General features: G+C 38.5%; 6 protein-coding genes and 1 non-coding gene across 12 annotated transcripts; 4 read left to right on the top strand and 3 right to left on the bottom strand.

Annotated features, from left to right (window-relative positions):
• Positions 1-1,944: 1,944 nt before the first annotated feature.
• Positions 1,945-4,005, top strand: fmc1 (formation of mitochondrial complex V assembly factor 1 homolog). Its single transcript, XM_020927305.2, has 2 exons — positions 1,945-2,117; positions 2,930-4,005. Exons 1-2 carry the CDS (start codon positions 1,989-1,991, stop codon positions 3,131-3,133), a joined length of 333 nt encoding a protein of 110 aa, XP_020782964.1. The 5' UTR covers positions 1,945-1,988; the 3' UTR covers positions 3,134-4,005.
• A 192-nt stretch (positions 4,006-4,197) lies between these two features.
• On the top strand, positions 4,198-9,451 carry LOC110162439 (heme-binding protein 1). Of its 2 annotated transcripts, none has more exons than XM_020927338.2 (4): positions 4,198-4,483; positions 6,958-7,096; positions 7,716-7,896; positions 8,643-9,451. In XM_020927338.2, exons 1-4 carry the CDS (start codon positions 4,406-4,408, stop codon positions 8,818-8,820), a joined length of 576 nt encoding a protein of 191 aa, XP_020782997.1. In that variant the 5' UTR covers positions 4,198-4,405; the 3' UTR covers positions 8,821-9,451. The 2 variants fall into 2 exon arrangements, with proteins under 2 accessions (XP_020782997.1, XP_055008801.1); XM_055152826.1 differs by lacking the exon at positions 4,198-4,483 and adding an exon at positions 6,623-6,862.
• Positions 9,452-9,746: 295 nt separating this feature from the next.
• On the bottom strand, positions 9,747-12,814 carry wbp2nl (WBP2 N-terminal like). The gene is made up of 8 exons (XM_020927220.2): positions 12,673-12,814; positions 12,120-12,228; positions 11,893-12,031; positions 11,570-11,662; positions 11,304-11,498; positions 11,037-11,129; positions 10,611-10,687; positions 9,747-10,535 (listed from the first exon to the last, which is right to left on the bottom strand). Exons 1-8 carry the CDS (start codon positions 12,729-12,731, stop codon positions 10,485-10,487), a joined length of 816 nt encoding a protein of 271 aa, XP_020782879.1. The 5' UTR covers positions 12,732-12,814; the 3' UTR covers positions 9,747-10,484.
• LOC129408662 (zona pellucida sperm-binding protein 4-like) lies at positions 12,662-16,218 on the top strand. Of its 5 annotated transcripts, none has more exons than XM_055152813.1 (13): positions 12,662-12,799; positions 13,933-13,949; positions 14,019-14,143; positions 14,206-14,329; positions 14,388-14,531; positions 14,597-14,769; positions 14,853-14,914; positions 15,010-15,143; positions 15,218-15,401; positions 15,475-15,619; positions 15,689-15,758; positions 15,829-15,963; positions 16,053-16,218. In XM_055152813.1, the coding sequence occupies exons 3-13, from the start codon at positions 14,135-14,137 to the stop codon at positions 16,196-16,198; spliced, it is 1,326 nt and encodes a 441-aa protein (XP_055008788.1). In that variant the 5' UTR covers positions 12,662-12,799; positions 13,933-13,949; positions 14,019-14,134; the 3' UTR covers positions 16,199-16,218. The 5 variants fall into 5 exon arrangements, with proteins under 5 accessions (XP_055008788.1, XP_055008787.1, XP_055008789.1 ...); XM_055152812.1 differs by lacking the exon at positions 12,662-12,799 and adding an exon at positions 12,934-12,953; XM_055152814.1 differs by lacking the exon at positions 12,662-12,799 and adding an exon at positions 12,962-13,311.
• On the bottom strand, positions 16,208-17,875 carry rrp7a (ribosomal RNA processing 7 homolog A). The gene is made up of 7 exons (XM_020927308.2): positions 17,650-17,875; positions 17,375-17,517; positions 17,169-17,294; positions 16,955-17,078; positions 16,783-16,880; positions 16,498-16,708; positions 16,208-16,421 (listed from the first exon to the last, which is right to left on the bottom strand). Exons 1-7 carry the CDS (start codon positions 17,711-17,713, stop codon positions 16,336-16,338), a joined length of 852 nt encoding a protein of 283 aa, XP_020782967.1. The 5' UTR covers positions 17,714-17,875; the 3' UTR covers positions 16,208-16,335.
• A 2,268-nt stretch (positions 17,876-20,143) lies between these two features.
• Positions 20,144-24,017, bottom strand: poldip3 (polymerase (DNA-directed), delta interacting protein 3). Its single transcript, XM_055152822.1, has 10 exons — positions 23,724-24,017; positions 23,114-23,220; positions 22,664-23,028; positions 22,520-22,564; positions 22,294-22,371; positions 21,997-22,215; positions 21,823-21,900; positions 21,611-21,740; positions 21,465-21,531; positions 20,144-20,969 (listed from the first exon to the last, which is right to left on the bottom strand). Exons 1-10 carry the CDS (start codon positions 23,789-23,791, stop codon positions 20,753-20,755), a joined length of 1,374 nt encoding a protein of 457 aa, XP_055008797.1. The 5' UTR covers positions 23,792-24,017; the 3' UTR covers positions 20,144-20,752.
• Positions 24,018-24,315: 298 nt separating this feature from the next.
• On the top strand, positions 24,316-24,469 carry LOC129408780 (U12 minor spliceosomal RNA). The gene has a single exon (XR_008632103.1). It is a non-coding gene; the product is annotated as a U12 minor spliceosomal RNA (small nuclear RNA).
• The last annotated feature ends 155 nt before the right edge of the window (positions 24,470-24,624 follow it).

Genomic DNA, 24,624 nt, shown 5'->3' with positions numbered 1-24,624 from the left:
GCCCCAAAAAGATGCATAGGATGGGAGGAAAAAAGAGAAGGGGGTACAAAAGTGAAAAAAGAGAAAACACAAATTGATACGTCTATTTTAGGCTTTAAAGGGAGGACATGATTAAACAGGTGGGTTTAAAAAGTGGTCAAAGTTTGGGGTGCACAGGAAGAGGAGCAGTGAGGAGGCGGAGGGGGGAAGCGTGGGCTGCACACGGTGAGAAAAGGCTGGAGTGACAGCAATGGAGCGGAGGGGAGGAATGAATGAATGAACAGGGAAAGAAAAGAGGAGACAACGGGGGTGAAAAAAATCCCCGTCCTCTTTGTCTTTTCGTCTGTCTCTGTCTCTCTGCCTGTCTCTCCCCTCCTTGTCAGGCTCATAAATAGAAGAAATTGTTGACCAGGTAAATGGCGAAATAGATGAGAAGACAGAGGACCGACAGAGCAAGCAAATGAAAAGGTAAAGCACCTCCCAGCAGCGCAATGAGGAAAAAAAAGAATAAAAAACGAAAGATAAAAGCAAATACTCCAGTGGCCTCCGTTGTCTACAGTCTTTTTGTGGGTAGGGGGATTGGCTGTTGCCAGTTGGTCCCCTTCCCTGACTGCCTTCTGCTTTCTTCTGTCTCTCCTCCCAAAAAAGACTTCCCATCCAGATGAGAAAGGCAGGCACAGGCGCCCTCTCGGCTCTCAGCTCTGCTCTGAAGAAATGTGCCACTCACACAGGTTAGACATTGTTGCAGCGGTAACGCACAGGATTACCAGTATTGCTCAGTGAGGAAAAAAAAGGCATTGGAGCTGCTGCTATAGTCAAGCGCTGGCTGCCTCATGAGGAGGGATACTGAGCTGGAATCGCTCTGTCTCCCCTCTCCCTCCCTTCCCTGAAAAAAGATGGGAGGAAGGGAGGTGGGCCCACTCACTGCATTAGTATTCATTGAAAGAGTGTGAGAGGGAGGGAGGGACCAGGAAGGAGAGGAGAGGTGCATCCAACAAATGTCTAGGAACCAAACCAGTGTTTGAAACTGATAAGAAACTGGCTCCCCCTAGAGTCAATCATCAATTTACCTACCAGCTCTTATCAGTGGATTTACAGGGAGAATGCAGAGGAATCCAGAGCAATGACCTCTGACCCTTCAGTGTTGTGTGTATTATTAATTTAATTATTAATTTAATTGTGTGCAATCCTTATTTTATTACTATTATTTTGTTGTTGTTGTTTTTACATCACTCACTCAATTAGGGTCTATATAGAGGGGTGACTGGTTTGGATGGATGTATTGAAGCTTACTCTGTGTCATAACTTGTGGTAGATCAGTTTATGTAAAAATATTTTATTATAGCAAAGATATCTGCTTAGGACCATATGTTATAACATTAAATAGGAGTGAGCATTAGATTTGGTTCACAATGGAAGAATAAACAAAGAGGCTGTAATAAATAAAACTTACTCCTTCCCGTTCTCTCCATACGGACAAAGGCAGAAGACTCTTCCTTCTGAAAAAGCAAAAAGCTTAGTGTTAAACAAACTGCTGCTTTAGCCAACATGCTTTTCCTGGTATTTATACATTTTAAGTTCTGTTATAAAAGGTAATACACGCACAAAACCGTCTAGTAAAGCTAATCGATATTTTAATAGATCCACGATGCTAATGCAGACTAGCTAATTAAAGTCAGTTTATGTTGTTGCTGTTATTTATTTAATTATTTGAAACAAAAACATTCGCTGTTTTAAATGTACAAATGCAGGTTAGATTAATGTTATGCATAAGGTTCGTTTACCTTGAGCAGAACATATTTCGTGCACTGCGCACAAACACCTGTAACTGCGGGTCACCTGAGAGCGCGTGATGCCCCTGTGTGCCTCGTGCATGTGGCGCCCTCTCGTGGCCGCTCTCTCCATGTGCTCGACTGTGCTGTCGGTGATTGTTATGGTCTACATCTGGTCTGCTGATGATCTGATCCACGATCTGCGCGACCTCAGAAAACACTCATGTGTCTTTCGAGATGGCGACGCTGTCTTCGCCTTTGAGGGTCTGCAGGGGGATACTCAAAGAGCTCCGCGCTGTGCACGGGTCAAAATATAGACAATCTCTGGCTTATAACTATGTGATGGACCAGTTTCGTAAAAATAAGGTGAGACCATTTTCTCACTTCTTTTTGGATGCGTGGTTGCTATCGCTAACATTAGCAGACTTATCTGTTTACCCTTCATTGTACTGAGCAGTAAATCCTGTACGTGTGTGTCCTGCGCGGTGCATTTAATAATTACATCACACATGGAAATAAACAGCTAAATTATAACACGATTGTATACATTAGCAGGACAGGCGGCGGCAAGGTTATGAGTAAAGTTTACATTTGAAAGGTAACTTTTCTGGTGGCAGGGGCTGGAGATATCATTCCTTTGCCTGGAATGTTCCACAGTGTAGTATTCAACACATCTAGCTTACATTTATTCAATTATTCAATTAACCTCTTCATAGAGAAAAGGAGATGGCGGATCATCCACCTAAAAAGTGACAGGTTACATCCTTTGCCCCCGCGCTGTTAATAATAATAATATTAATCACAGTTTTCCCAAATGCTTGATTTCCACGACCTATTCAGCAGTACCAAGCTAAATTATCTGTATTAGAGCTCTTATGCTCAAAGCCTGTGTTAATAATGCTTGAGCGAGTGTGGCTCATCAGGGGCTTAAATGCATGGGCAGTCACTGAAGCAAAAAGGACTGAGCTTGTCAGTGTATGTTTGTTGCAGTTCACTTGAGAGACCCAAAGGAACATGGATGTAATATATATAAACTGTTTATGACCAGAATGTCTCAGCTGTGGGGAAGCTAAACATTTTGGTGGGACACCTGTTATACTTGCTTCTGTGTAGGCTTGTATGCCGTATGTTGTGGATTCTGTCTGTGTAAACACAATGTCTGTGTTTTATTGATACAGGTAACAGGAGAACGATACTGTAGAGCACAACAGGAGGCGCACCATGCTGCTTGCACATACCTTTGTTTGCTGTCATCCACAAGAAATCACATGATCCTACACAACCTCTACCATGGCAAGGGAGACCGCAGCACAGAACAAGCAGCAAGCCTAGTGGGTCTCCGTTTACCCTCACAGCCTGGGGGAAAAGGCTGGGAGGAATGACGATACAGAAAGAACACCTCATTATTCACCATAACGGATTTGGAAGCACGGTTACATAATGGCTATTTACTTCATTCAGTGTAACTCCTCAAAGGATATAAAATTGTGGAATACCAATGCTGTGTTGTGGACATTAAAAGAAAGTGCACTTTGCTTTAACTATGATAACATGGTTAAATCGATCAGTGTGAATAAGATGACCATGATAATTAATGTGACTTTTCATTGTAATATAAATTTTCATTTACTGAAATAAATGTGTGCTGTGTATTATTTAAGGCTGTGGTTATAGTTTTATTTGCACATCTCTGAATCTCTTCAGTAGTTTATTATATTAGTTCACATGGGACCCAGTTAGATTGTTGTCATAGATGACCACCTTCTGTTGTTGGCATTCACAAATTATATTTTTAAATGACATTCAGAATGAAACCCAATTTTATATTATGTCAGCATTATGCTAATGTAATGTTGCATGACACAGCTGTTATAAATTTCACTTTGCTTAAATCCGATTGAATCTCTTCATCTTACTTAATCCATCCTTTTATTTTAACCTTCTTTTGTACTCTCTCCAGTCAGTGGTGACTTAATATTGCCTTCAGTGTGAATTTTAATAGACTAACCCTAAAGCAAAAAAGTCACTGCACTGCATTGCTCACAAACTCCAATTCATACCGACTAAGCCACAGCATGTGTGTCAAAATAGGCATTACACAAAACCTCGCTGTACATATTTTTTTCTTAATATTCGTGTCCTGAAGGAGGCAGGTACAGACGAACCAAAATCAACAGTGCTTTCAGAACATGGATGTAACTGAAGAAGTAATTGTGCATGTGTATGAATAAAGAAATGTTCCTTTTTAATCTCAGTTGACTCATTTGTGGTTAATAAAGCATAGAAAACTGTCTTATGCTGTCACATTGATGCACCACATGAAGTTGAAAATGCTCACGACTGATGCTTAGTGCGAGGCGGGTAGGACCAAGGGAAGAAAAGTGGGCGGAGACATCAGCATCTGGAGAGGAGGCTGTTCAGAGTATCCTTAAGCCCAGTGAAGAGGCGAGGAGCAAGGACCTGAAACTTCTGACTCTGAATAGGTGACAAATGACATTTTGTGAAGCTTGTTTAATTTTAACTGGACTGTTTTCTGAGTGAGTAGGAGGTTAAGAATTTGAGCTCATAGAAGGGACGGTTAATCAAATATAGGCAAAGACGGAGAAAGCAGCCCATCCGTTCGGTGAGAGGAGAGGTGACTTCGCCGCAATAAAATGTTTGGAATGATCAAGAACACGCTCTTTGGAGTCACAGAGGAGACGGAATATAAACTGTTGAGCAGCGAGACCAAGGTAAGGAAGCATGTCCACAAGTTTCACTCTTCTTAGCGTCTGGTTCGCGCGTAAAGGCAACGCTACGCACTGTAATTATACTGTACAGTTGTACGGTTTCACTTTGGCATTAATATTTTACGCTTCACTAAATATGTTATGTGCTTTCTGCTGTTTCCATGTGCATCTTGCTGCATCCTCCCGCTTGTTATACCGATGCGTAAAAGTTTATGCAAGTAATTTATGTGCCTAAGAATTATACACGAGTGAGAGAGCTAACCTTAAATCACCTGTCCGTGAATGTCAGCAAGGTCGTAAGTCATTGTTTCCACTGAGACATCAAGAACAGGCTGTGTGCTGTGTTTACTGACCCAGTCATGGAAGAGGACGCGGCTGAGTGTGAGACGAGTTTGTGGTTAACCCCGAAAGCTCAGATATGGATTGACTGCGTATTCCGATACACCGCTGACCCCTGTGACAAAGGGCCCCGTTCACGTCAGGCAGTGACGTGAAAGGGGCCCTTTCCTCGCCTCTGTCCAATCCCCGCTCGCTCTCTGTTTTTTTTGACGTTTCAGTATAATTTTGTACACAGGGTCTGGCCAATGGACAAATTCCAGCAAAGTAAGTGATGTGTGAAACAATGCCCAACAGGCTTTTCTCTACGTCCATTCCTCCATTCCCTGTGTTTTGCTGGGTGACTTTTAGCCTACTGAAAACCTAACGCCTCTTTGAGAAATAGGGCAAACTGGGAGACGGAGAGGCTAACCAAACTGACCAGACACAGACCAGGGTCAAATTACTTAAGTGACTCTCATTAACACTTGGACCCAAAACAGATAAGGGCATTTACTCTACACTTCAAGTGCAATCCATTTTTGAAACGGCCCACAACATAAAAAGCAAAAGGCTCAGAAAAATAACTTGATATAACTGAAAAATAGAGATGGAGTTTTAAAACGCAGATAAAGACAAATAAAGCAAACTTGAGCCCCTTTGCAGATAAGCTATAACAAAGCCTCCATCCTCTACACATTTTAGTTTGGAGTTTCCACTCATCCTTACCAAAAATCATCATAAATTAAAACATAAAATAAAAGACAAAAATAGAAATCTGTTGTCTTGACTTGTCTAAACACCAGGTATTGAAATCAGAGCTAGTCACCTGATCTGTGAAGCACCCTCTGGCTGTCACCCAACACTCTTAATTAAAACTGACACTGAATACACGTGTCTGACAGCACTCACACACATATTCCAGGCACAATCACAGCTGAACAATGCCGTTATAACAGCTCATTCCAGCTCCTTGTGAAAGAAACTACAAGGGGGGGTATGAAAAGTTCTTGATGTGCCAATAATACCCTTTGAGTGCAGAATTATTGCTATTATTGTATAAGATGGCAAACACAAACACACACAAAACTGCACACTCGACACATGACAGACACATTAATTGCACTTCTTAACCAGATTCAGGCTCAGCTTTCGTTCCATGCCAGTGTTCACAATGCTAATGGTGGTCCCACTGACAACAGGCTATGTAATTACCATGAATAGTAGCCTACCTGTCACATTATGGAGAAGAGCAGTGACTTAGATGTTGAGAAGCATGATTTTAATAGAGTCAAGCTGATCAACTATCTTATAGAAAAGAGTCGGGAGATGGAACAGTGTATCATGTCAAGGCAAAGGACAAGGTTAAGAACAGCTATTATAGCAGCTTTTGCATTTACTTTAATAATCTTGTTCATAAATTGTTGTCGGCCTTTTTTAACTGCATATTCATAACATATAGTTATGTTTTTTTATTATTTAAAACTAAAAGTAAAGATTTTGAATACATGGTTGAAACCATAGACAGTATATATAATTTTATACAGTATAGCCTTGTAAAATATATTTATATATATATATAATAAATATATGTAATATATATATATATATATATATATATATATATATATATATATATATATATATATATATATATATATATATATATATATATATATATATATATATATTTCACTGGCCTACAGAATGAGACATGAAAACAGTGATAAAATATTAAGTCTGCCCTAAATACCCAGGTCCCATATTATTATTAAACATTACAGTTGAGTGACTGTGCTGCATTAACCCTGTTTCATGCAAAGTGTTGCATCATGTTAACATTGTGCATATGGGAGCGGGGGCCAGTTGCGCATCTCTGTTATGTAAGACCTTGACCTATTATTCCCTGTGGGTTGACTGAACTCTGTGGAAAAAAGGAAGAAATGTAACCAAATCAGTTTAGTGAATATGTAAATTCTGCATTGAATCATGTGCCCCACCTACACAAACATTGAAGTTCCTCCCCTGAAGCAGGCTGTCAACAGCCATGTGTCAGAGGTGAATCATGTATGACTCTACTTCTTTTGTCTCCAGGAAATAAAACCATTAAAAGATGTGTGTGCTATGTATCCACTTTGTATTCACTCCGATTTGTGTCCAAGGATGGTGTAAGCTTCGAGACAAGACGATACGATGCTTCTAAATATGCAGTTGTGTCTTCTGAGGGTCGAACCTTTGACCAGGTTAGTGGAGAGCTGGTGAGGAAGCTGCTCATGTACATTGGTGGAAGCAATGAGCCAGGTAAGACAAATGATCTCATACTGTAAGATGAGATAAAGAAAATATACTTAATTTTACTGTACCTGTAACAATTAAGGGTGAAGGTTAGGGTTAGTGTTACTGGGTTACATGTAATACATGTTTATATTTTTCATATTAAAAGAAATGTATGTAACCTTCGCTCTTACCATTTTTTTGTTTTGTTTTTTAAAGTACAACAATAACAACTGACCCTGGGTTGCCAGAGCCAAACCTGCAGATAGAGGACATGGAATTCACTTATTAATGATCAGCTTTTGGTCCTCGGGGTTTAGTGAGAATTCAGATAAGAGAGAGTAAACCATTTTAGGTTTAAACTGGATTTCAGCATTGAAACTGGCAACCCAGATGAGAACCTCATGTGGGACTAAATCATAATCTTTTGATCTTTTGATTGATCATCATATTGAGAACCAAAACACCACATTAAATAAATAAATATGATATCAAGAGATGATAAGAGTGAATCTGTATAACAAGTGAAAATTTAAAAGATATAAGTAGTCTATTAAACTATCATACACTATACAATTTTTTTGCAGCAAATTTCCTTAATGTAATTAATTTAAATAATAATATAAACATGTATTTTCCTCTCTAGCTGAGGCCATGGGTACAGCCACTCCTATCATCATCACCGTGTACCCAAGAAACGATGGAGTTCTATCCCGGCGTTTGGTGGCAGGCATTCGTGTCCCGACAATGTACCAGCAGGCCCCGCCTCCTCCCACAGACACCTCCATCCGCATCGAGGAGCGACCAGGAATGACTGTTTATGCTTTGTAAGTTTTTGTCACAAAATGGTCTTTCAATGACTTGTCTACCATGTAAAAAGCCATTTCACTGTGAAATTGTTATTTAAAAACCCCTTGTACATTACCAGAGAGAGGGACCCAATGGACCATTTCAACACATGATGAGCTGAACAAAAGAGTCTAGAAATAAAAACTATTTAGTATATTAAACCTGTAAAAGGTATTTCCAGCACCCCTCTATTTATTTAAAGGACCTGAAAATAAATATTGCCTGTCTTGATCGTGGACAAGAAAAACATGGACAAATGTGTTTCATTGGGTCCAGAGTAAAAACTGTACCTGAAAAGACATTTTGATACAATGATGCAAAATAATTTCCCTCCAACATTCCACTGAGTCACTGTTTTAGATGGTGAAGCTGTGTCTGTGAAAGTCACTGGAGATCTGTGACCTCATTGTTTACTGAATGTGTTTGGGATTAAGTGGACTCAGTGACATAACACAGTATCTTGCTGGAAGTAGTTACCTTTAAACTTTTAAACACATTTGACAAAGTGTCCCAACACAAAATCCATAAATCTATGGCAGCTAAAACAAAACAAGACTACTAAAATCACTTTTTTCCTAATTGTTTATTTTTAATAGATTGCAGTGCTCCATCTAAATTATTTCTGTCATGATATTAACTTATTGAAAAGGGCACTTAATTTGAGATTATGGTTGTTCAGTAAATTGTAAAATAATTTATCCACCGAATTTGTATGTCTTCACAGACAATTTGGGGGCTTTGCTGGAGAGACTGAGTACCGGGCAGAGGCCTTGCGTTTGACACGTACTTTGGGTGAAACAGCACCCTTCCAACGTAAGCAATACTTCTGCTGCAGCTTTGACCCACCCCTGAAGCCTTATGGACGCCGCAATGAGGTCTGGTTTCTCCAAGAGGAGCCGTAGGGACTCAGATAAAATCCACAACTCAATGTGGCTTCACAGAACTCCCCATAGGCTGAACTATGATCCATGTAGCCTACTTTCTCTTCTATGTTATCTGTATGTAATCTATGTTTCTATATGTTTATAAAGGTTTTTGGGTTTTTGCACATGATGTTAAGTTTACAAAGTGGGGTAGCTGAGATGTAATGATTGCTGTGAAGTAGCTGCATAACCAGTTTGAGAAGAGCACAGGAAATATATAGGAGCTGAGCCATAAAATGTAAGTAATCTTTATCAACAAGTGGATTTGGGCAGTGTTGTTTTAAACTGTGAAATACTTTTTTGACAAAATCATTTGTGTAGCCTTTGTGTGTACAGTGGTCTGTGTTAAATGCATGATGACGCCATTTTGATTTATCTTTGATTAATGGTGTTTATGAAAGAGCTCTGTTATTATTTTAATCATATATTAAAATAATATATTTGTGGTTTCTGTGGTGTATATTTTTTGTACTTCAGGGAAATATTATTTAATTAAAGGGGAAACACTATGTATTATTCATTTTTAACCATGATGTTACAATAGCGTTCTTTGTCACTATCTTACTGATGAGTTGTTTTTCCATTTATTCATTAAAGGCGCACTATGTAACTTTTCTGGTGGAGGGTCTGCTATCTGCTTGTGTTCATGTTCATATTTCTAATATATTTTAAGATATAAAACACCTGTACTTGGACAAATACAAGGGAGATATGTTTAAGCCCTACTGTGGAACATTTCAGGCAAAGAAACATCTCCATGCTAGTATTGCCAAAACCAGCAGAATCTTAAAGCTAAAGCTAGTTATAAAAAGGTTGTACCTAACTAAAAAATATAAAAAATATAGACAAACCATGTTTGTACATCACTTTCACAGCGCCAAGAGAACAGAGCAAAACTCATTCAATGTATTTGGGAGTTGAGTTTATTTGAATGGACAAAACTGAAATTGAAGCAAAAATAAAACTAAATAATGTTGTTAGTAGTTAAACTCTTAAGTAAAATTTACTGACTAAGAACAAGTTTGCAGTTTAGTGCTTTCAATAAATTCTGGATTAAAAGGTAGAAATCGATTTACACAGTTCAGTGATGGCACTCCCCACTGTAATGAGACTTTAATGAGACTAACATACAGCATGGCCTTGTAACCCCACACTGGTGTACTTACACAAAGAGAGGGGTTCTGTTTCAGCTTGGAGTTGCATACCTGAACACCGCAACAGCTTGAACTTACTTTAGGTCAGCTTGTCCTTTATCATTATATTGCACATACAGTCAACTACAACCCTCTTTAACCTGTTATTTGTTTATAATAATCTTAAAGAAAAGATGGAGAATACTGGAAAACTGTTCTTGCATAATACCGCAATCTTCAGCATCTTATCAAATAGAATTTCAGTACAAAATGCTACTTGCAATGATAAAATACATATCGATAATAAAAACCTACACATTAGATTCTACTTTGAACTCTGATGGAATCATATAAAATCTTTCATAAAAATACACCATTTCCTTTCCTCAGTTTCAATCATCAAAGTGAATATAATTAAGAGTATATACATGTATTATGCTGTATTGTGTATTGTGACACATAAATCATGCTATGTTTAATGTTCTGTTCTGTTCCGGTTCCTGCAGTCCTTCAGTTGTTTTTCTTTTCTGGAAAGTTTGGTGCATAAGGAGGTGGTCGCTCCTGCAAAAATATTCTTCAATTAGAAAAGGTGGCACTTAATGTTTGATGAGAAAATTCACATGCATGTCCATTTACCATGGGCATGTAGACAGTGTGAGGGTTGCTGGGATCGTAATATGCACTAGCAGCTGCTTCAGCTGCTTTGGAATTGCCTGTGTAGAACACAGAAAATAATATTAATTAAAATTTAATGTTGATGCTGAACCTGTTTAGCAATAAGAAAGGAAAATTTTACAAAAAAATTTACATTCTATTATTCAACTTCACAAGAGACATCAAAATGAGTTCCACGTGGCCTATCCCCAAGAAAGCATGGAGAAACTTCAAATCATCAAGTGTGAGTTTTCTTGCTGATGCCATCAGATACTATAACTCTAAAGTGTATGACACATCAGCAGCCTATTTTGTTTGCGCTTTACTGTTTGTGAACAATTCAGATTAAGGTGGAAACATAAGATCTGACAGGTGTAGTGACATAGAAAAGATAACACATTATAAAACCTGGAGGAACAGTAGCTGGTGGTGCTGTCCAGTTCTGTGGTGGTCCAGGATATGGGGGTGGTGCCATGTAGTCATATCCAGATGGGAACATTCCTGATACAAACAAACAGGGTGAGTGAAGTGTTCATCAGGGACAAGGATACAATGTTTAAACATGGGTATCATCTTGTTACATAAAACAATAAATATGCTAATGTTTTAAAATTTGTGATCATAAAAAAATGCTCAGACCTACATGTGCCATAAAATGCTAAACACTGTGTCTACCTGGAGCAGGTGGAGGATAGGGATACGCCATGTTGCCAGCAGCAGGTGGGGGAGCCTGATAGTAACCACTGGGCTGAGGAGGGCCAGGATAAGGATAGGCTGGAGCAGGAGGGGGTGGGCCGTAAGAGTTCATCATTACTGGTGAAGGATAGCCATATGCAGCAGCCCCATTTTGAGCTGGGGGTGCACGAGAGGCTAGAAACAATACAAATAAAATAAGAGTGAAAGCAGTAAGTACAGTCTGACATAACTGTTGAGAAACTTACCATTTGTGGCTAATTTAAAAAGATACTGTCCAAAATCGATGGCTCCACCAGACATAAAAGTCATTTTGAATTGTGCTGTGCCATCCCAGCCACCTGGATGATGAGATTATATGGTTGTTACATTAGTAGTGCAAGATTCAACTGACAATTATTGATTTTTAGATTGTAATGATGATACTTATTGGATTAACAGAAGTAAAGGTAGCTTTCAGAGAAGTAAAATATGAAACGACTAAGTATTATATTTGTATCCATAACTGAGCCACCCTAATACATAGACAACAGAAGATGGAGGTCACCAAACACATCTGACACTAACTTACCTCCATATTCAGCCATCACATTCCCTTTGATGTAATTGGCTCCAAAGACTGGTTGTTCAATGCTGCAGCCCTTCATCAGGTGATAAGGGAACATTGCCGAAACCACATGGTCCTTTGCATTAGTGGAGACAAATACCAACTAAAACAAAGACAAACGAGTGTAAATGAGAGCTGTAATAGTAATTTCTCAGCACAATGTGTTATTCAAGAATTACTCAACAGCATACCCTATAAGGAGTGAGGTACACATTGCCCTTTTTGGAGCCTTTCAACAGATCTGCCTTGGTTTTGACATCATTGAGTGACAGCTCCACACTCTTACATTCCCGGACAATGCTGTAATAAACAACAATTGAGACTCATTTAAAGCGTCGGTGTTTCGGAATGCAAAGAAATCTATGTTTATGAAATAGGATGCGAGGGAACATGTCAACATAGCAACTTCCTTCTTTGCTTTTTAAGTTAGAATGTTAGCTTGACGTTAGCATAGTGCTTTGCTTGACTAATCTTAGAAGCTTATTATTAACAAATTATTTTAAAGTAAAGGGATAATTCATACAATTCATAACTACGTGTGACATTTTTTAAACAATACACAAGTGACTTGTGTTTTATATCTGGTTAGCGACCAAACAATCATGACAAGCTAGTAGAGAGCTAGCAGTTAGCTACACCATACGCATTTAGAAGAGCAGAGATAAACAAACTCCAACAAGCACAAACGCGTTAGCTACGTGTCCAACAACACATAAAACGAAGCAGAAAATGTGTCCAACGCACCTTTCGCCATTGTTAATCAAAACACCTCCGTTCTGTGAGTGATTACGATTTAAAGCCATGCTGAAGGTTCATCTGTTGCTCGGTTCAGGGACTGGACCAGGACTGGACCCAAACACTGGAAACCCCGGTACGTAAGGGTTACGTCACTGCGCCAGCTGACAGCGCGTGACGCTCCCTAATCTCTTTCATAAACACACATTTCCATCAACTTTAAGGAACTATATGTAAGATTTTGATTTTGAATTTCATAAACTTTACGCATCTGTGTGCCTAGACATGAGGTAAACATGTTTAAATCAAATATATCTTTACCTGAGACAATTCTAATCCAGATGAATTCTTAATTACAAAAACATTGGACATGAAATCCCATCTATTTATGTTATAATTTATTTTTTTTATTTTTATTTTTTTGGTGTTCTCAAAAAGCTTATCTAATTAGGAAGCAAAATCAGCCGCACATAATAACATTATATTGACAGTTTCAGTGCTGAAATCTAGTTGGTTAAAACTTGAACGGACTCTCTGATCTGAATACACCTTCATCATCATTAATCAGAGAAGAAATAAGAACTTATACTTCCACTGTGGTGCTGCAGCCAATGAGTGAATTCTTGAGATTCTGAGCTTTCATAGGAGGTATGGCCTGTCCATATACTGAGAATAAGAAAGTGTCCTCAATGTAGGTTAAGGCTATGGCAACCCATGTTCACTGGTGATTGTACATTTAACTGAAATAAATCATTTCATTGAATTTGTAACTCATCAAATCAACAAAAAGGTCATATCAATAACCAATACCATTGACTGAATTTGAATGTCTGCATGTAATGTATACTGAATACAAATTCAAAATGTAGGCCTATTAGGCCTTACAGGTTATAAAAAGTAAAATCAGAGTGGTTTGGCTACCAACCAGGTAATTTCTTGGTGGTTTTTAAGTCATTTTGATAATGGGCTTAAGTCAAGTGTAGAGACAAGGTGATTGTAGTTGACACTAATTAAAGACAGTCATGTGACCCATAATGTCTGGTGTAGTCTGATGACTGATTTGACGTGCTTTTCAAAGCCTCATCCAATGTCAAAAATTATGCTTTCTTGTTTTAAGGAACTTTGTTTGATTTATTTTGTTTTTGCATTTGGTGCCAATTGTTTTTCAATTCAGAAGAGTAAAATGCATGATAGGAAAAAATTAGCTTTACCTAAAGTAACATGTTCTAGTGAGAGAATAATAGCTGTGTTTGGGCCCCATGTCAATAGGAATGTGACAGTCGAAGGTAAGTGAAATTACTATTGAACTTACAGGTTAGAAATAATTTTATCATTCACTGAAAATGTCCTCACAGGTCCTACAGGTGTGGTCAACTTTGTTTCTGAGAATGGGGAGTCCTGTGGAGTCAAACTGATTACAGACAAGAATCGTGGTCTAGTTTTCCTGAGCAAATATGACAGCTGTTACACCATGTATAAGGTAAAGGTAATGATGTTGCACAATGACTTTAACAAAAAAGGCTGAATACTTTTTGTCTTCAGGACAGAAAAGTTGTCATTCCTTTGCGTGTCCAACTGAAAGGAAAACGACGATGGTACAGAGTGAACATCAGTTGCCCTCTGATAAAAAGATATAGTGACAAAAGGACAATTTTGTCCAAAACAGGTGAGTATTTGGTGGTCAATCATGGTACTAAAAAGTGTTCTACAAAATGTTTAAAAAGTGTTTTTAGCAAGTGCTTTAGCAAGAGAATGCAAAACTTCCAAAAATCTGAGGATGGACTGTGGTCACCATGAAAGTGAAGACTGCTTCAAACTTGGATGTTGTTATGATGATCATGATGATATGTGCTTCTACAGACTGAACTGTAAGCCATATTTGTTTCTTTCTGTAAAGTGTACAAACCATTCATTATTTCCTTTTATCCTCCAGCCTGCTCTTTAGACAGAAAATTTGTGTTTTCTGTCACAACGGCAGACACTGATTATTCCACTTCTTTAAGGAGCCTAATGATTAAGGATCACCCAGAGTGTGTTCCAGTAATTACCACCCCAGACACTGCAGTGTTCAAAATTGGACTAATGGAGTGTGGAGCCAAGATGAAGGTAACCTCCTCTTGTGTGTTTGAATATTTAACAATGAGGTGATGATCATAATATTTCTGACCAACACATTTTTCTCTTTGAAGAAAGATGGAAACAAAGTGATTTATGAAATTGAGGTTGTGGATGCCATAGATTCATCATTTAGGTAAATCCTCCATCTCTATAATGTTACATCATAAATACAATATTTAATATACTCTTAGTGCTCTAATAATTATAATGAATGCATTTTTTGTTCAGTCTTGAGGTTGCATGTGAGTATGAGCCTTCAGAATTGAAAAAAGCTGCCAATTTGCATGCTTTATTTTTGGCGACAAATCCACCACCTGCAGTTGCTTTGGGAAGCATTGGAGTTCAAATGAGAATTGCCAAAGGTTAGCTTTATTATTTTAATAATAATTATAGTTTGCTACTGTAGTTTTTATAACCATATAACTTGTTCATATAGATGCCTCTTTTACATCCTTCTTTGCTGAAGATGAATTACCTGTATCCCTACCATTGCGTGAAAATGCTCATGTAGAAATATCATTTGTTGAGCCATCCCCAGACCCAACTCTTTCCCTCCGTGTACGAGACTGCTTTGCCTACCCAGAGACTAAACACTCCGTGTGGAATCTGCTCTTTGATGGGTATGTTTTATTTTTTTTCTATATCTGAAACACTTAGATATATAGAGGATTTTCTTTGCAATCTCTACTGCAGCTGTCCAAACCCTCTGGATGACATGCAAAGTTCTATTCCTGTTGACAATAAGGGAAAGATTGCCTTTCACTCCCAAGTCAGAAGGTTTGATGTGAAAACGTTTGCATTTCTGGACCCACACACAGGCCATCATAGCACAGACCCAGTAAGGATGTTATGTCATTTCAGTGTTCTGATCTATACCCACATTCCTTAAAACAATTTATTTTTTTAGGTGTATTTTTATTGTTGGGTGGAAATCTGTTCTGAAAATGTGGAGTGTGCTCAGTACTGCTCAATCACCTGTAAGTACAGTAATTTGCCTTTTTGCCTACAATTTTCAGACTAGATTTAAACTTAAAACTTGCCTTACAGCTTCAGGGGGTGAAAGACAAAGAAGAGACGCTTTACACACTTCTGATCATCTCCATCTCATTTCTTTGGGACCTTTACTGGCAGGACAGAATGGCACGGATGTGGAGGACAACCCATTTCTAAAATCTAAGAAAAGTATGACAAGTTATCTTAACTTAATAAACAAAACCATCTAAATTAATACATAAGTTGACTGCAGTAGTTGAAATTCAATGTTGTGTCAGTGTTTCAGGTGACTGTTTATATTCTGGCTGGGGTTGGAGCTGCTCTGCTTCTACTACTGATGTTTATGGCATTTAGAAGCATTAGAAGGTGCCAGATGCGGGCACAGACCCTGGATGCACAAAGAAATACAGAACAATCTCAATAAAACAAATCATTACGGGTTTACATTTTATTTATTTTTTTTTTTACATCTAAATACATTACTGAGGATGCATGTATGGTAGACATTTAAACATAGTAAACATTGCATTTTAAAACTACAAACATAAAAAAGGACAATTTTTAATAGGGTTTAAACTTTCTCTGTGCCCTCAACAAGGCTATCCTCTGTTTGTCCTCCTCAAACTTTTTCCTTAGCTCAGCAATGTCTGAAAAAGAACAGAACATAAAGCACTCTCATAAAAAGCCATTTATTAAAATGTCCTTCCAGAAAACAGTACTTACGCTCTTTCTGTGTGTTTCTGTGTTGCCAGGTGTAAAAGTTCATGAGTTCCTTTCTCTTCTTTTTCTTCATCTCTTTTGCCAAAGTGCGCTGATTAGCCATTTCACTGTGGGGTCGGGCTTTGGCTCCCTTGTGTCCCCTGGTAACTTTGACCCAACCATCTTCATCCTCCTCCTGCTGTTGTTCCTCCTCTTTTCTTCGCTTTTCTGCTTCCTGTCACAGATAAAACATGCAGATGTAAAGCCAGACAGACTGAAGGTGAGTCACAGAAAAAAAAAAAGTCTTACATTTTCTTTACGCTTGTCGTAGTCTTCCATAAAGGAGTCAACAATGTTCTGAAGTTTCTCCGGTTGAATAAAAGAATCTTTGTACTGCTGTATCCACTCTGTTATAGAAAAGGTTACATTTAGCAAACATCAACACAATTTAAACAGGAATTACGTGAAAATTTCTAGTTACTCTGAACTCCTGTTTTCACTGGATGCTCCTCTGTGGAAACCACCAAAGGCTCACTGGGTGGATGGGATTTAGCTGCTTTGATACTGGATGAATTTTCAAAAACAATGTATCCTACTTTGAATCCCTGTGGGAAATGTATAAAAGGTGATCAGTTTCGACTCATTCATTAATTATTTTTTCCAAAATTGTGTACAGCATGCTTTTAAAAACGCACATGTTTTTCAGCTGGTTTAAAAATTTTGGAAAGCTTTGGTCCATGGTGCTGAGAGGAACCTGGCTGGTCTCGCAACTCCACTGATTTTACATTTCCAAACTGAGAAAATATCCTTTTGATGACATTCTGAAAAGTCAAATGCAATGTTAGATCCTCGGCCCTCTGGAAGTGTAAAGAGTATGTATGTATGTATGACCTGACGTTACCTCTGAACAATATGGGGGCACGTTGAGGACAAACAAGGTCCTGTCCAATGGTCTAAGTGAACTTTTTTCATCCCGGACTTTGTGCTCTTTTACATAAAGTTTGTGGTGTGCAACGCTGCTGGAAACAAACTGTAAGGACAGCACTGCAAAGAACAGATTGAACATTAGCGAAAAGTTATCGTGTTTTTTTTTCCAAGAAAAGGCTTAAGCGACATTCAACAACAGTAAAATTTCAAGAACGTATACATTTTCCGTAATATGTAGGGCAAAATTACCTGCATATCCTCCAGGAATAACACAAGCTTGGTTGGTGGCATGTTGCTTTTTGGAGGCGGCCATATTGGAAACAGCCTTTCACACCGGAAGTAAACAAATAAAGGCATGGACGATATTTTAATAGATCTATACTTCATGCATGTACGATATTGTTACATTGTATGGACCTATAACTCATATTTCCATGGATCCTCATCGCTTTGTTAGGTTGAGTTGAGGTTCAGGTACACTTAATTCGTCTCCGTAGGGAAATTTGTCTCTGCATTTATTTGGCTCATCCTTCAATACCGCTTTATGCCGCTTTGTGCCGCTTGGTGCAACCTGATGAAAGAGTAGGAACTCTGGGACCCATCTCCAGATCTAGAGGCTTTATCAGGACTACTGTTTTGGGTTGTTGTGTTTTGTACGAATCATATGTATGTACATGACATCTTAATTCTGTATTGTTATATTCAGTTTCAGTTGTCTATATTTTTAACCAGTAATATTCAAATAAATTCAGGACTCCCTTCATTTTCCCCATGTGGATAAATAAAACTAATTGGTTGTTACTGTGACATATCACATTACTGTGGCTTATTATTTTTCAGTCTTCATCAATTACTTATAAGAAATGTTATTAAATGTACCAATTAGGTGTACATGTTAGTGGCTCTTATTTATCTGGGCTATTTCTGCTAGGTATTGCAACAATATTTGCTGACCTTTTCTTTTATCTGTTGGTTTTATCACTGTTGGGCAAGTTACTTTAAAACTGTAATGTGTTATTTATTACTTATTACTGTCATTTCAAAGTAATTCGTTACATTACAATATTACTGCATTTAAAATGTAAGGCATTATATTACTATTGCATTACTTTAAGTTACTCTCACCAAAATAACTGAAAAAGCTGAACTTTTGAGCTGTATATGGACTGAACCAGGACTAAACAAGGTCTAAACCAGGACTAAACCAGAGCTGAACCAGGACTATAACAGGACTAACCTCAGACTGATTCCAGGACTGAAGAGGAGGACTAAACCAGAACTGAACTAGGACTAAAACAAGACTCACTGTCAGGACAGGCTCGAAGGTGACCGCAGGAGAAAGGAGCGGCTCTGCTCCGCACCTCATGGAGGTAAGAGCGGCTGTCGCCCGATCGTTCTTTATGGACCCTGCTGCTCAGGCTCGCGGTCCTAATTTCAGCAACTATTTACAGGTACAAGACCCGGTGCAAGATTCTGCTACATCGCATAACTTCTACCTTCCTTCAACGTGTCCAGAAGTCCAACTTTTTGTGCGATGGTTTGCATCATCCTCTGTCTTTTGGGTGTGAGCGCAGGAGCCTTTGTCAGTGCAGAACGTTTCGTCGACGTTGTGGATTTTGTCGGAGAGAAAACTTGCAGACATACAGCACTTCAGAATCACACTGCTACAGATTGAACATTTATTTAAATTTGGCAGCTGAACACCTTCTGTACTGTACTGTTCAGGAGACAGGTGTCCCTCAGCCGATCAGGACGCAGCGGGAGGAACGCAATACGTGTTCATACACTAAAAACAAAAGGCAAGCAAAATTGCACAAAACAAAACAAACAAACAAACAAAAAACAAACAAACAGCGAAACAGCGAGACCGCGAAAAGTGAACCGCGTTAGAGCGAGGGACGACTGTAAACCAGGTCTAAACCAGAAGTGACTCAGGTCTAAACCAGGTCTAAACAGCGGGTTGGTCCTTTCGCCCGCGGTTAACTGAAGGTCTATCCGGCCGCGTCTCCGGCGTTTCACCGCTGCTGATTTCATGATGATTTTAGCGAATTTCTATGAAGAAAAACCCACCACTTCAATCCAGGTTAAAAAAGCATTGTAACGCGCGTTACTCACATTTGTACCGAGTAAAATATTAAAATTTTTCCCCCTGTAATGCCTTACATTACTGCGTTACAGCAAAAATCAACGCATTACTGTAATACATTACTTTTATAATGCGTTACTCCCAACACTGGGTTTTATGGATTATCTGTGAAAGACAAGAACGGTCTGAACCAGACTGTAAAAGTCTGCAGCAAAATCAGTGGTGTTCAGATGGAGGACTTGGCGGCCTCTGTGTGGAGACATCGGGTGTCAAGGCTATACCGAGCCAGCCTAACCATGTTCCTGCGCTCACAGTTCATGAAAATGCCCTGGGAGGCGCTATGTTACCCCACAGCAAAAGACTAACAGTTACGCCAAATCTTTTATTCCCTCTGCCATAAGGATTTTAAATGGAAAGTGAATTTGTTACTGTGTCTCTGATGCACTGTGGTTTGAACGTCTGGTGTCTGTCCTTCTTTTTATTATATAATTATTATATATTTATATATTGTGCGTGACCAGAGATGTGCGAACTGAATTGCCCTTTGGGATTAATAAAGTTGTTGATTGATTGATTGAATAAAATATACTTATTGCAGTGCAAAGAATAGTTATCTGCATGTATGCTATACCAAACAAAATGAAAAGATGCAGTTAATAGAGTATAAATGTACAGTTTAATGGTGACATTACAGAAGCTAACCTTCCTAGACGCATTAGAAGACTGACATACCAGAAAAGTAAAAAGCAACACAGTTGTAGTAGACCATTCAACATGTTTTGAAATTGTCAAATACACTACAAAGAATATACTTCATAAATTGTATGTCACATAATGCCAACTATTAATGTCCAAGTTGACCCAAATCACTTGTTTCATACCTGTTCAAACTTGTTTTTTTTTTTGTTTTTTTTTACACATTATTAAGGTTATTTAACCCTCTGACCACAAGGCCTTATCTGGACTGGGTGGAACTTGATGACTTAAAAGGTTTAACAAAACATCCAAATTGGGATATTACTGAATTAAAATACTGTGATCACGGTGTCTGATTTAAAAAAACAACAACAAAAAAACAAACAAACAAAAAAAAAAACATTGCTTGCCAACGTCCTGGGATAAAACTAAACTGCTCCATTTTGTGAGAAACCATGTTTATCAAAATGGGTGAAAAAAGCTCCATGTGTATTTCCCATCCAAGTGAAATATAGTTTTGTTAATTTTAACACTGGGAATGCAGTAAAATATTGAAACACATGACATGACCTAAATCTTAATGCGAAAGGCAGTAGCTTGTGAGCTGGGCGGTTCAGGAGCAGAGGGGGACTGAGCAGTGGACTTGAACAAAGCTTTGAGAATTGTCTGAGGGTCCACCTCTGGAGTGGGCTGAGTGGATGCGCGCTGACCAGCAGGCCGTGACAAGGAGGGAGGCAGACCATCTTTCTTTGCAGAGCTGCCACTGCCTGGTGTATCACTGAGCCTCCTGAAAAAATGAAATGAAACAAATCACTGTACTGTAGTTAAGACTACACAGAAGAGAGAAAACAAAATCTCACTAATAAAAACTACAAAAGGCATTTATTCCAAGTTTCTGTTTCATTTGTTTTCATACCTGACAGTATGACAGTAGTGTAGTGTATATTTAAGGCACTTCGAATAAACACGACCCACCCATCCGTGTTTCCATATATCAAGTATGTATGTTTAATGTTTACTTTGACAATTGTGATGTTGATTTTGTTATTATAACAAATGTTTTACATTATGTAGAAGTTTATGCTTATATTTTTAGGTTGACTCAAGACACCATATTGCAAATTCTGCATTCAGAAAGGCATGTGGGCATGAGGATTCTCCATATCTATGGCTAGCCATAATATAAATACTACTATCAAAATGGAAGCAACTCTCCCAGTAATGCAAGGCCACATGCAATAATCAAACTCAAAATCATCATGAAACATTTAATATTACTTACAATAAAATGGGCTGATCAGAAGTGATGACATTTCCCTGAATATGAAGATTACATTTCATGGGCTGACCTGCATTTTAATGACATGTAATATGATTAAAGTCTTTATAAATGACAAAGACAGCATTAGTACTCTTAAATAGACTCACCATCAAGGCAGCGGTTATTATACTTTCTATATGCGCTCACAGCATCCTCTTTGCGAACAAATACCACCTCAGCCACACCCACTTTCACCAGCCGTGCACGTTTTAAGGCACCACATACACAAAAGAGTTCCTATAGGGAAAGAGAGTAAATCATCAAAAAGCTTCAACTAGAGTATCAACCAAAGTATAACATAAGTGGTCTTATTGCTTACAACAATGTCTTCTTCAGTTACCCGAGGATGTAAGTTGTTTACTGTAATTTTTGTTCCCTCTAATGGACTGAATGTAGGCTAAAATGACAAAAACATGTATTAAGTACACCATGGCATGTCATTTTTATACCAACTTAAATTCCTATCTCTGATTTTATATTAAAGAAAAATCACCAGAGGAGGAGCCACTGCTGTATTAGAAGCAGCAGTGCTTTGCTGAAGAGTTCTGGAGACCTGCTGTAAGGCTGCAGCAGAGGGCCGAGGTGCAGACATGCTGGTGCTTGGTCGAGTGGGTGCCACTGGTACCGGAGGACGAGGTGCTGTGTAGGCATCATTTTTAACCACCTTTGTGATTGGAGCTGACATGGAGAATGAGGAGCCTATTCCACCCCCCTAAATAAAAAGTGATGGTAAGTAAATGTTTAAAAATACAAAAAGTTAAATTCAAGCAATGTGAAAGATTTAATTTACCCGGGGTTGCAGAATGTCATTAGAAGTGGTGATCTTTATTTGTTTACTAGCAGTTCCATCAAGATCATTTGAGACAGGCTGGTAAAGAACAGAAGAGGTTATGCTGTATAACTGATGGTCTATATTCAAATGCTTAAAATCTATTCTATTTATTGTGATTTGATCAAACATAACTAAAATGAGAATCTTATTACAACCTGATAATCTACTAATCTAGCAACAATACCTGCATGGATGTGCGTATCCCACTTGACAAACCCACTGGCCGTTGCTGAGGAAAAATAAGACATTATATTACGTTAAAAGAAAAACACAGCTGCAAGTTTATTGTTTCTGCAATTTCTCTAGAAGTAAAGTAACCTATGCTCACCTGAATGGTCTTTGTAATTTTTAATGGTATTCCTGCCCCAGCCAGTGTCTGTGTTCCTCCAAGGCTTCTCTTCAGGCTTAGTCTGTCTCGAGCATCTCTAAGATTCGGCCCTTGACCACCAAAATGCCTTGTGTTATGTTGTGCACCAACAACACTAATGTTTGGGTGTATCTGTACTGATGGCATTGTGCTCTGCAGCTGGGATGGCAAAGCCTGTGTTGTGGGTTTATACTGTGTTTGCCCCTGTTTGCGTGAGTTAATCATTTGACGAGCATCTTGCACACCTCCTGCTCCACCTCGACCACGAATTTTAAAGCGAGCATCTTTCTGACCAAGCTTTTCTCTGGCATCTTTAACTTGAAAACCTAAAATGTAAACAATAAAAACATATAACATACAATACACTGTAGTAAAAATCCAGTAAAACGCTTTGGAATTAGGACATTTTACCTGCAGCACCTACTCCACCCATACGCTGTCGCACATCGTTTGCCCCAATCTTCTGCCTGGCGTCAAAACTCATACCGACTCCCCCAGCACCTCGACCAAATGTTGGTCTGAAATAAAGAATATTGTTTATTTGTAATCGCAGCGCATAATCCAGTTTTATCCTAACATTTAGAAAGCATACTTTGGCAATATTATGGTTTTTAAAAAAAATCGTTTACAGTACTTGTAAAGTTAACCGCCATACAAAATATACAGTAAACACTAGTGTTGGCTAAGCGTCTACACATCAGCTAAGGCACATATTAGAAAAGCGTGCAATATTTTACGGTTTGTATTAAAGAACACTAAACATCACAGCACTTGGCTTACCTGTATATTACACATAGGGTACAAAATGCCTTAAAAGTAAATTCGACGGCAGTTGGCTTTCGGATGTACTGATTTTTCTAGCTACATGCTAGTGCTATATGTGCAAAGCGAAAGGGTTAGCATTAACATATAGCACAATGAAAGACTTAAACAAGCTCGTGTGTACACATTTTTACTAAAATATTGCACGTATTTGGTTTTCAGATAATAATGAGAAGTATATAGAATTAATGTTGATTACCGCTTTGTAGTTGCCTTAAGATTAATGCCGCGCTGTCGGATCACTTCGTCCAAAGAAACGTCTGCCATTTTCTCTCACCGTGCTGTATGCGCATGCGTGGACTCTAGTAATAAAAACATTACCGAGGCTGGCATAGTCCATGGCAGCGAGAATGGTGAGGAATACACCTAACGTGTTTTATCGTGTATCGTTTCACTGTCTGTACGTTATTAACATTTAGTGACAAATCACTATTTGACTATTCACAACATTCTAACCTGAAGTAACATAAAGTTTAAGAGAAGGCAACGTGCACTCACATCAAGACATTTGCATTCTACTACTCTTGACTGAAAAGGTGAAAGAGAAGAGATCTCCCCCCATAATGCATTGCGGTACACGTTTTATAAAACGTTACTTTTTATTCACAACAAATTCACCAAATTATTGTAATTGTTTTGAGCAGTAAATGTATTAGCTAAAACGTATAACAAACAATATGATGTAAAAATTTTGTAAACCCTTTGGTATTACGGTACTGTGCCTGTTGTTGACACCGTGACCGAAGAAGTACAGGCACTGGGACAAACTCTCACTCGACATGTGATTTGTTATGCCTTAAACTGATGAGTAAGGAAAATAACGATGCGGGGTGACGCCCGCGTCCCTCGTGAACTTACGAGAAGAATTTTTGTAAGGGCTCAGGTCCGACCACGGAGGTGACTTGCCTACTTTGCGAGATGCCTCTTGGTACTAGGATCTGCCCCGCCCCTAAAATGTAAAGTTAAATATGGAATATGAATTCTACATATAACTGACTAGGAGGACTATGTTGAGTTGTAATGTCTAAAGATGTTATCAAAAGGTGTGAATTAACCAAATGTCATAAAGATGGTTATAAAGTGAAGTTATAAAATAAGTA

The sequence above is a fragment of the Boleophthalmus pectinirostris genome, unplaced genomic scaffold (assembly GCF_026225935.1).
Source record: "Boleophthalmus pectinirostris isolate CB_2022bp ecotype Guang Dong unplaced genomic scaffold, ASM2622593v1 HiC_scaffold_17, whole genome shotgun sequence".
Classification (NCBI taxonomy): domain Eukaryota; kingdom Metazoa; phylum Chordata; class Actinopteri; order Gobiiformes; family Gobiidae; genus Boleophthalmus; species Boleophthalmus pectinirostris.
The sequence above is the reverse complement of the archived record's forward strand: the minus strand, read 5'-3'. Positions and strand labels throughout refer to the sequence as shown.

Bases quoted from the DNA above. Each gene is read 5' to 3' on its own strand.
- wbp2nl (XM_020927220.2), bottom strand. From the start codon at position 12,731: ATGGCTTTAAATCGTAATCACTCACAGAACGGAGGTGTTTTGATTAAC. The intron at 12,032-12,119 runs GTATGCTGTTGA...TCTTTGTTTTAG, and splicing joins TGTACCTCACTCCTTATAGG to TTGGTATTTGTCTCCACTAA. The intron at 11,130-11,303 runs GTAGACACAGTG...TGTTTGTATCAG, and splicing joins CTATCCTCCACCTGCTCCAG to GAATGTTCCCATCTGGATAT.
- LOC129408662 (XM_055152810.1), top strand. From the start codon at position 13,715: ATGACTGATTTGACGTGCTTTTCAAAGCCTCATCCAATGTCAAAAATT. The intron at 14,532-14,596 runs GTAAGCCATATT...TTTATCCTCCAG, and splicing joins GTGCTTCTACAGACTGAACT to CCTGCTCTTTAGACAGAAAA. The intron at 14,915-15,009 runs GTAAATCCTCCA...TTTTTTGTTCAG, and splicing joins GCCATAGATTCATCATTTAG to TCTTGAGGTTGCATGTGAGT.
- rrp7a (XM_020927308.2), bottom strand. From the start codon at position 17,713: ATGGCCGCCTCCAAAAAGCAACATGCCACCAACCAAGCTTGTGTTATT. The intron at 17,518-17,649 runs GTAATTTTGCCC...TGTTCTTTGCAG, and splicing joins TATTCCTGGAGGATATGCAG to TGCTGTCCTTACAGTTTGTT. The intron at 16,881-16,954 runs GTAACTAGAAAT...TTTCTATAACAG, and splicing joins AGTGAAAACAGGAGTTCAGA to AGTGGATACAGCAGTACAAA.
- LOC110162439 (XM_020927338.2), top strand. From the start codon at position 4,406: ATGTTTGGAATGATCAAGAACACGCTCTTTGGAGTCACAGAGGAGACG. The intron at 4,484-6,957 runs GTAAGGAAGCAT...TTTGTGTCCAAG, and splicing joins TGTTGAGCAGCGAGACCAAG to GATGGTGTAAGCTTCGAGAC. The intron at 7,097-7,715 runs GTAAGACAAATG...TTTCCTCTCTAG, and splicing joins TGGTGGAAGCAATGAGCCAG to CTGAGGCCATGGGTACAGCC.
- fmc1 (XM_020927305.2), top strand. From the start codon at position 1,989: ATGGCGACGCTGTCTTCGCCTTTGAGGGTCTGCAGGGGGATACTCAAA. The intron at 2,118-2,929 runs GTGAGACCATTT...TTATTGATACAG, and splicing joins ACCAGTTTCGTAAAAATAAG to GTAACAGGAGAACGATACTG.
- poldip3 (XM_055152822.1), bottom strand. From the start codon at position 23,791: ATGGCAGACGTTTCTTTGGACGAAGTGATCCGACAGCGCGGCATTAAT. The intron at 22,372-22,519 runs GTATTGTTGCTA...GTTCTTTACCAG, and splicing joins GGATACGCACATCCATGCAG to CCTGTCTCAAATGATCTTGA. The intron at 21,532-21,610 runs GTGAGTCTATTT...ATTAAAATGCAG, and splicing joins TAATAACCGCTGCCTTGATG to GTCAGCCCATGAAATGTAAT.